We start from the raw sequence: 10,031 nt of genomic DNA, 5'->3' as shown, positions 1-10,031 counted from the left end.
ACGATGGGTGGCTGTGGGGTTTCTAAGATTATCGGATGGTTTAGGAGGATCTGCAGCAACAAGTGTGACGGAATAAAGGTGCCGATTAGGGTTACGTGTGACGAAATAAAGGCTACGCCGGCGCCGGCAGGGAAGACGGCGACGACGTGTGACGGAACAAAGTTGTGTTCTTTTTCGTCGTCGTGAACGCCGGAATCGTCCTGTCTCCAACGTCCATGCCGTTGGAATCGAACGAAACGGTGGCCGGATCGTAAGAGAACGGGATCTGCGTCCATGGTTGTGGTTTGTTGTGGTAGTGGAGATGGTGTTCGTCGTCGGCGGCGGCGGCGGTGGCTCGCCGGAGAAGACGCAGGCAGAGGAAGAAGGGGGAGACGGGGTGGGTTTGGTTAAGTTATTTAGTTTGTTTTTTAATTATAATGTTTATAATTAAGTAGGTAAATTGACGAATTTTCCCGAATGTGCAACGCACATGACCTTACTTAACGAGAAAAACTAACTGGGTTAGGCCAAAAGGACAAACGGTGTGAAATTTCGAAACGTAAAGTATAAATTATGTTACCTTTAAAGATAAAAAACAACCACTGAAATTTGGTACAAAGATAAAAGACAACCCATTACAAAATACAAAATACAACTTACAATACAACATAGGCAATACAAGATACTAAAGTAACCCACTTAAAATCATTCTTCACGCACCCTTACACATGTCATCATTTGCTCAACCCATTACCCTATTTATAACCCCCTCTCCTATCAAAACAATATTCACTTTTGCACCATCCATCACAAAACACGAAACCCTCCCAACACAATAATGTTCTTCATATTTCCTTCTAACTTTCTCTGATTTACACCCATGAATCTTAATTCTTGAGTCTTATGATTAAGCTATATGTCCACATTTTGTATCCCATTTATAAACTGAGCATAATTGTAACTACTAAGTAATTATCAACCCAATTTGGAGATTAAAAATATAAATATATTAATATGCATTCCGATCAAACATATAACCTTCAGACAGCCACCTCCTACGGCTACAACACCCATGACAACGGTTACGAATCTAACCATACGAGTGATGACGGTTCACCCATGATGATGTCACCATGGAACCAACCATCTCTAGGGTCAACTACTGCCAGTCCTGAGGATGGTCTCATCGGCTCCTTGGTTCGGGAGGAAGGCCACATTTACTCCCTTGCCGCAGCCGAAGGCTTACTCTACACCGGATCCGACAGCAAGAATATACATGTGTGGAAGAACATGAACCTGTTCTCCACATTCAAGTCAAACAGTGGTCTGGTCAAGGCTGTTATTATTTCTGGTGACAAGATTTTCACCGGACATCAAGACGGTAAGGTTCGAGTTTGGAAATCGAACACCAAGGACCCGAGAATTCATAAACGTGTCGATACTTTTCCGACGTTTTTTGACATCCTAAAGAACTCGATGAAGTCCAAGAATTATGTTGAGGTATACATGACAAACAAGTTTTAATTTTTTGCTTTCATATTAAAATCGGGCCTACTTTTCATATATGTTTTGACATCTAATTTCATAGCATTTTTAACGGCCGTTCAGATAAAGGTTAGATGACTGTTTTGAACAAAAAATTAAAAGTTTGACCGTCTGCGGTTATAACTGTGGTCTAGATATTGACAAACGTCGTTCTAGCCAATAATTTTCAAATTTTGACCCCACCATCTGAATATTGTACAAACGGGTATTCTGACCAATAATTTTTCGAGCTTGACTTTTTTAGTCAGAACGACGGTTTAAGTGTTTTGTGGACGACATTTTGATGATGTGAAATCAGATCGGATGGTGTAGTTGAACTTACAAAAAAAATTAACGTTATTAATCTTCTTTGTATGCAAATATTCACTTTTATACAACATGAACTTATGAATCTCTTTTATACTTTTATATACATTATCTAGGTGAAGCGCCATCGTACGGCATTATGGATCAAGCACTACGACGCGGTTTCCTGCCTAGGAATCGACGAAGAAGAGGGTCTGTTATATTCAGGATCATGGGATAGAACATTTAAGGTATGGAAAATATCAAACTCAAAATGTCTAGAGTCAGTAAAGGCCCATGACGACGCAGTCAACTCTGTTTCCACGGTCAACGGTCTGGTATTTACCGGATCGGCTGAGGGGACCGTGAAGGTATGGAAGCGAGAAGGGCGAGGGAAGAACATGAAGCATAGGTATGTTCAAACACTGCTAGATCAAGAATACGCGGTGACAGCCTTAGTGGTGTCACCAGATGGCTCGGTGTACTGCGGCACGTCTGATGGGAATGTGAACTTTTGGGAGTTGGATAAACAATTGTCACATAGTGGTGTTCTCAAGGGGCATAAGCTGGCGGTTTTGTGCCTTGCTGTTGGTGGGGATTTGGTTTTTAGTGGATCGGCTGATAAAACGATATGTGTGTGGAGGAGGGAGGGGTCGGTTCACACGTGGGTGTCGGTTCTGACTGGACATGTAGGGCCGGTGAAGTGCGTGGCGGCGGAGAAGGAGGCGGGGTATGGTGGCAAATGGGTGGTGTATAGTGGTAGTTTGGATAAGTCGGTGAAGGTATGGAGAGTGTAGTAGGAAAGTTAATTTCTTAGCTAGTTAATTAAGTGAATGGTTGAGACTTGAGATTGGTTTTCTTAGCTAGTTTCCCATTGGCATTCACAATTTCACATATATATCCGGTAAAAACATCCACTTACATGGTGTCACAATGTGTTATTTTGTGGGTCATTCGTCAGTCTATTGTTGCCGTTACAATTTAGTCTTGATTTGTTAACTTAAGGCCTCACATATTGATGCTTATTTTAATAGGTGTTCACTAATTAGTATTTATGTTTGTTTAACTATTTCACTATGTTGGTTCATTTACGTGAACCGTTCATTTATACTTTAAACAACCGTAACATAAATGAGCATGGCTACACTCATTTTCTTAGCGAATGAACACGCACAATAAAACTCCTTTCATTTTATTGTGTTCGATTGTTTGTTCGGTTAAGGGTTAATGGATGCACAAAAATATGTATTATTTAGTTATTTTTTAACAATAATATATATACACACATATATAATATTAACTGATAATAACTATTATATATTATAAAAATTATATAAATGACACTCGTTTAAGCTTGCGAGCTGGCTCGAGCTCGATAAATTAAGCTTGGGCTTGTTTATTAAGCAAACTTACTTTTAGGCTCGAGCTTGGGCCCTCGCTCGTTCAAGCCCGGGTCAATAGAGCTTTTTCACAAACCAATCTCGAGTAGCCCGCGAGCGTAGCTCGGGTCATTAATTTGCACCCCTGGTTTTGGTCCCTCAACACTCAACTTTCTTTTACCCTTTTGGGCCTTCTAATTCCTATTATGTATAATCGTATCATCCTCTAGAATACCAGAGGAATGCAATCAACTCTAACATATTTGTTTGATTCTCAAAGCTATCTTTGCACTACTTGAAATTTTGGTCCTTTTGACTTTTAACACCAAAACGAGTTATTCATGTACCTATGATACGTCATGAATACTTGAATATATACTCATTTTATTTGGGGTGCTACATAATCACTTATAGCTTTTAGATTTGAAAGTACTATCTAGGTAGTGACGACCACATGTTACGACAACGATAGAGTACGTAAAGAAAATCGTACAGTATTGTGATGGTTTCGTTTTAAATGTTGTAAACTATTAATTTATCTAAAGATAAATCCGTGACCAACCCAAATTTCTCATTTCAAACCTTAGTCTATTAAATAATCAAAATAATTATACTATTAAAATTTATGTTTAAAGATTATTATAAAAAGAATGTAAGAAAATCTAAGCAAGTGAAAAAGAAAAGCAAAAAAGAAAGAATAAAATTGTATACATGTGTAAATTTGTAATGTGTTTTTGTTTAACCAGGCCTGCTTCTCAAATATAACTATTTGGGCTTCAAATGGGCTGTATAGGATCGAATTGAATTACATATACGACTTACGACACTTGTTCATGTAAGACCAACAACACAAATTGCACATAAAAATTTTAACTTTGTAAAAACAATGACAGAGAGCTAATTTGAGTCTCAGCTCTGAATAACATTAATCGCATCTCAACTATACTTTCATTAAATAATTGTAATTACACAAACCTTGAAATTAGTGAAGTAAAACAATCAAATCATATTATGGGTTTGATCAAATACAAATGAAATTAACGTGCTAAACATGAGAATCAAGTAGAGTAGTTATATATACAAGTAGAGTAATTATGTAAGAAACATGATAATCAAGTAGAGTAGTTATATATACAAGTAGAGTAATTATGTAAGTAATTACATAATTACTCTACTTGTATATATAACTACTCTACTTGATTCTCATGTTTAGCACGTTAATTTCATTTGTATTTTATCCAAACCCCTCATACTATTATGCATATATGTTCAATCTATTTGTGTGTTCAGTGTTCCTTTTTATGCTTGCAGTTGATTTCATGGGTGGGTTGAGTTTTGGGAATACACTCGGGTTGTTGTTCTTAGGAAACGTTGCTGGCTCCAACCGATGAGAATAACATTGTGATCCATCGACTAGACTTGTGTGATATAACAGTTTGATAAAAAGTTCAGGTTCATGGTTAGATTGTGTGATTTTTGATAATTTTTAAACAGTGCGTAAGGGTAAATTACTTCAGCATAGTTGATAGAATATTATATATTCTGCTTAATTGCCTCTTTCTCATTCATCTCAATATATAATACAAATTACAAACTTCACATGCAAGATACAATCCTTTATAAAGGGATAATGATTTCAATAATAATACTAGATATATGGAAATAAATACATGCTACATATACGTCTATTACACCCCGCATTCGAAGCGGGAGGCGAGCGGATGCTGAGACTGGAACGAAAATCTTCAAACAAATTGCGCGGGAGACCTTTAGTAAAAACATCAGCCATCTGATACGGAGAAGGGGCATGTAGAATGCGGACCTGACCCCGTTGCACCTATTCGCTGACGAAGTGGATATCGAGCTCGATGTGCTTCATTCGTTGATGTTGTATCGGATTACCAGATAGGTAGATGGCACTTACATTATCACAGTAGACAAGGGTAGCTCGGGATAACGGTTGGTGAAGCTCCAATAAAAGATTCCGAAGCCAACAAATCTCGGCAACGACATTCGCAACCCCTCTATATTCGGCCTCGGCACTCGATTTAGAAATCGTGGGTTGGCGTTTGGAGGACCATGAGACGAGATTGGATCCGTAGTACACGCAGTAACCTGAAGTGGAGCGTTGGGTATCCGGACACCCCGCCCAGTCAGCTCAGTATAGGCAAGAAGAGAAGCATTCGAAGATTTGGTGAGTGTGAGTCCAAGGTTTAATGTCCCTTTAATATACCGAATAATACGCTTTAAGGCATCCCAATGGGTGGTCGTTGGTGCATGCATGTGCATGCAAATTTGTCGTATTGTGTAGCTGATGTCGGGGGGAGTAAAGGTAAGGTACTTAAGTGCCCCGACCATGCTTCGGTAAAGTGTCGTATCACGAAATGGTGTCCCCGAAGTGGCACTCATTTCACTATTAGTATCAACTGGGGTGGCAGCGGGTTTACAATACTGCATGCCAGCTCGTTTGATGATATCACTAGCATAAGAGCTCTGTGGATGGAACATAGTATCTTCAAATCGAGTCACCGATATCCCTAAAAAGAAGCTGAGTTGCCCAAGATCTTTCATGGAAAACTCAGAAGCCAACTTAGCCATTACCCGTTTGCGCTAGGTGTCCGATGAAGTGGTCAGGAGTATATCATCGACATATAAGAGTAAGTAAGCAGTTTCGGACCCAGAGTGTAAAAAAAACAAAGAGTTGTCACACCCACTTTGTCGGAATCCCAACGTCATAACATAATCAGTGTACCGTTGATACCAGGCACTGGGCGCCTGTTTTAACCCGTATAGAGATCTTTTAAGCCGACATACATGATTCGGGAAAACGGAGTTATGGAACCCCATTGGTTGATACATATACACTGTCTCATTCAACTTCCCATGTAAGAATACGTTAGTAACATCTAGCTGATGTACATGCCATGACCAAGATAACGCTATTGATAAAACCGTTCGAATGATTGCCGGTTTGAATATATGCTAAAAGTCTCCCTAATGTCGATGCCAATCTGTTGTAAATGTCCATCACATACCAAACGAGCTTTGTAACGTTCAAGGGTTCCGTCCGAATTATATTTATGTTTAAAAAGCCACACACTACGAATCACATTCATTTGTGGGTGACGTGGAACCAGTTCCCAATTCTCGTTTTTTAATAAGGCATTAAATTCGTTGGTCATGGTCGTGTGCTATTATAGAATGGACAAGGCATGGGTGGGTTTTTGGGAATTGGAATTATATAAGTGGCTGGTAGGTTAAATATTTTTTTGGTTTTAATATCCCGTCCATGGCATGAATGCGCATTGTACGAGTCATATTAGGTGGGTCAGTTTGTGTAGGTGCGGGTTACACGGTATGAGGTGTGGTGACATGTACATTTATGTTAGAGTTAGGTGAGGGTGATGATATATGTGGGGGTCGGGAATGTTTGTAGAGGGGGTGGTGGTAGTTTGGGCCAAATTGGGGTTGTTTGGGTGTAAAGAGATTGGGGTGGTGGTACTATGGTGGGTGTGTACTAAAGGAGAATTGGTTAATGGTGAGGTAGGGTCTGGCAACATTTGATCAATATTTAAATTTGGTGAAGGAGTTTGTGGTGAGGTTGATTGATTATTTAGAGAATTGGAAGATGAATTAATATGTGTCCAAAGGTGTGGATGAGGAGGAGTGGAAAGGAAGTCATATGATAGTGGGATGGAAGATGACGAGATGGTATGGTGTTGGGCAAAAGGAAAGACTGTCTCGTCGAAGACAACATGTCTAGAAATTATGACTTGACTAGTTCTCAAATTGAAGCACTTGTACCCACGATGATGTTGTGGGTATCCGAGAAAAACACATGGAGAAGATCTGTGAGCGAGTTTGTTGGTTAGGGTGGACGAGTGTAGAGGGTAACAGAGTGACCCAAAGACTCGGAGATGGTTATAAGCAGGGCTACAATGATAAAGGAGTTCGGTTGGTGTTTTAAAATTATGTTGTTTACTAGAAAGAATATTAAGAAGGTAAGTGGCCATGTAAAGGGCATGGTGCCAAAAAGATGGAGGTAAGGAGGCATGTGCAAGGAGTGTGTGAATAACGTTGTTAATAGATCTTATTTTACGTTTGGCTTTCCCATTTTGAGATGAGGTATGAGGGCAAGATAGGCGAAAAATCATGCCATGTTGATTACAAAATTGCTTAAACGAAGTGTTTATATATTCAGTCCCATTGTCGCATTGGAACGTTTCTATTTTCCTCTCAAATTGAGTTTCGATTTGTTTAGAAAAGTTGTTAAAAATAGGGAAAACACTAGTCTTTTTGGCCAATGGAAATGTCCATAAGAAATCTGTTAAATCGTCAAGAAATAGTATGTAGTAACGATGGCCTCTAGTGCTAATGAATGGAGATGTCCACAGGTCGCTGTGAATAATATCAAATGGTGAAGTAATGCAAGTATTAGATGGAGTAAACGGTAATTTAATACTTTTTCCAAGTACACAAGATTGGCAAACAATCTTATTTAACTTATTAAAGGAAATAACATTGGAATGATTTAAGGAACGCAATAAAGACGGTCCGGGATGTCCGAGCCGTTGGTGCCATAGTTGATGAGATAAAGCAACAAAGGTAGATGGTGAAGTGTAGTGTGTAGACTCCGGTGGAAGCAAAGGATAGAGATCACCGCTGCTGTTGCATCGAAGGATAGGAATCCAGGTCTTGAAATTCTTCACAAGAAAACCAAACGGGTCAAATTATATGAAAATCCAATTATCTATAGTGAGACAACGAACATAAATAAGATTTTTTGGATTAGTTTAAGGGCAAGGAGGACATTGTTTAATTTGAAGGGTGGGTAGGGAGGTGGTAGGTATTTAGTGCCTTGTCCGGTGACCGGAATAGTTGTACCATTTCCAACTGTAATGTTATGTAAAATGCCGTTATTAAAAAGAGACTGGAAATTACCCGAACTATTAGTCATGTGAGAGATTGCCCCAGTATCCATAAGCCAATGATTCGGTGGGTTTAGAGACATAGTGTAAAGCGTCTGCTCGATATTCGTTGGAGTATATGCTGTTGTGTGTGCCTAATTGGGCCGTGGCCCAAGCAACCCGATTCCAGATGGCTACCCTTGATTGAATGAATTGGTTCGTGGGACTGTTAGGTATGGGCAAGGTGGGCTAGGCCAATGATAATTTGGTGATTGGCATTGTTGAGTTTGGTGAATTGTCCACGACATTTGTGAATTCCAGTAAGTTTGGTGTTGGTTACCAAGATAACCTTGTGGGTTAGAAGGCGTGCCTCTGCCACGACCAAATTAATTACACCCTCGACCCCTACCACCACGATAGCGACCACGCCGACCGCGACCCCGATCTGAAGCTTCGGGTCGGTATTCATTACAGATGTTGGAGCCGGTTTCTGTTTTATTAGTGGCGGTGTGTAAGGCGGTGCTAGCAGTGATAGCGGCCGCGGCGGGTTTCCTCTCGCATTAATGTGGAACGAGCGGCATAAAAAGACGGAAAGGGTTCCATGTTTTGTAAAAACATGCCAATCGATTCATATTGCTCGTTGAGTCCAGTAATAAGTTGGACAACGAGGTCATCATCTTCAACCGGGTTATCAACGTTGGCAAGTTGATCGGCTAGGACTTTTAATTCTTGACAATATGCATTCATGTTCGGGAAGTTTTCAAGGCGAGTTGTTGCAAACTTGTTTTTGAGATGCATTGCCCGGGAAGATTTGTTTTCGGTGAATATATAGGCAAGGGCTTTCCATGCGGCGAAGGCGGTTGTGTTTTTATTCAAGATGGTGTTTAGGAGATCCATGGAAATAGTACCATAAATCCATTGAAGGACTATGGAGTTGATTATTTCCCATGAATCGGTAGTTGTTAGAGTTGTTTCCTTGCTAGAGGATGATGTTCAGACAGGTGGGGTTGGTGAAATAAGATGGTCATACACCATGTAGGCTTTGCCATGAATGATGAATAGTTCTGACCAGGTGGTGTATTGAGCAGATTCCATCTCCAAAGTAATGAGGATGAAGTGTTTAATGTTTGTGACTGTGATAGCAGGGTGAAGTTTGGTGTCCATGGTGGGAGATGACAGAAGGGATGCAAGATTATGACAGGATCGATTGAAGAAGAAGATAGGAGGAAGCCATGAGTTTTGTTGAGAGGGACGGCTAGGGTTTAGGAGGCATATGATACCATGATAGAGTATTATATTTTCTCTTAATTATCCCTTTCTCATTCATCTCAATATATAATACAAACCAGGTTAGAACCCGTGTAACACACGAGTTTGGTGAACAAAAGTAGAAATATAATGTAAACAAATGTTTTATTCATTTCAAGATAAAAGTAATAAAGATTATAATTGCAAACCCAACCAATCAAACTACATAATAATAATAATAATAATAATAATAATAATAATAATAATAATAATGTTTCTCACAAAGCATTGCTGGAAAACGCGAATAAAACAAAGTCAAATTTTGTTCATAAAACAATAAAAGTTCTCTAATGTCCAACCAACTAAAGTATCAATCATGAAACGTAATAAAAAAATACAAATGCAAATTTATTTACCGGTAAAACATTACCGGAAAAATCAAAACCAAAGAACCATAAATATTGTTTTTAAAGTGATGACAACACATCTATTTTTCCTTTTTTGGAATTAATGATTGTTATCTCCAGAAACGTCACACGAAACCTGTTTTTCCTTGGATTTATTAGTCCAATTTGCAACAACATCATCATCAATATCATCAATGTCATGGATATCTCCAAGTTTCCTCTTTAAATCGGATGGTGGAGAACTTTGACGGTGTGTTTCTCCATTTTGAAATTGGAGTTAT

The 10,031-nt window shown here is 39.2% G+C and overlaps 2 protein-coding genes across 2 annotated transcripts; one reads left to right on the top strand and one right to left on the bottom strand.

Annotated features, from left to right (window-relative positions):
* The first annotated feature begins 1,048 nt into the window (after nucleotides 1-1,048).
* LOC143532010 (protein JINGUBANG-like) lies at nucleotides 1,049-2,661 on the top strand. The gene is made up of 2 exons (XM_077027171.1): nucleotides 1,049-1,479; nucleotides 1,947-2,661. Exons 1-2 carry the CDS (start codon nucleotides 1,099-1,101, stop codon nucleotides 2,604-2,606), a joined length of 1,041 nt encoding a protein of 346 aa, XP_076883286.1. The 5' UTR covers nucleotides 1,049-1,098; the 3' UTR covers nucleotides 2,607-2,661.
* Nucleotides 2,662-8,617: 5,956 nt separating this feature from the next.
* On the bottom strand, nucleotides 8,618-8,992 carry LOC143531980 (uncharacterized). Its single transcript, XM_077027149.1, has one exon. It carries the CDS (start codon nucleotides 8,990-8,992, stop codon nucleotides 8,618-8,620), a length of 375 nt encoding a protein of 124 aa, XP_076883264.1.
* Between the last annotated feature and the right edge of the window lie 1,039 nt (nucleotides 8,993-10,031).

Source organism: Bidens hawaiensis, unplaced genomic scaffold, assembly GCF_021521415.1.
Source record: "Bidens hawaiensis isolate Kalapana, Puna unplaced genomic scaffold, B.hawaiensis_p1.1 tig00009327_1, whole genome shotgun sequence".
Taxonomy (NCBI): domain Eukaryota; kingdom Viridiplantae; phylum Streptophyta; class Magnoliopsida; order Asterales; family Asteraceae; genus Bidens; species Bidens hawaiensis.
Note: the sequence above shows the minus strand (reverse complement) of the source record. Positions and strands in the feature narration are given on the sequence as shown.

Coding starts and splice junctions, on each gene's coding strand:
- LOC143532010 (XM_077027171.1), top strand. CDS start 1,099: ATGATGATGTCACCATGGAACCAACCATCTCTAGGGTCAACTACTGCC. Junction 1,480..1,946: donor AGTCCAAGAATTATGTTGAG/GTATACATGACA, acceptor TACATTATCTAG/GTGAAGCGCCATCGTACGGC.
- LOC143531980 (XM_077027149.1), bottom strand. CDS start 8,992: ATGGATCTCCTAAACACCATCTTGAATAAAAACACAACCGCCTTCGCC.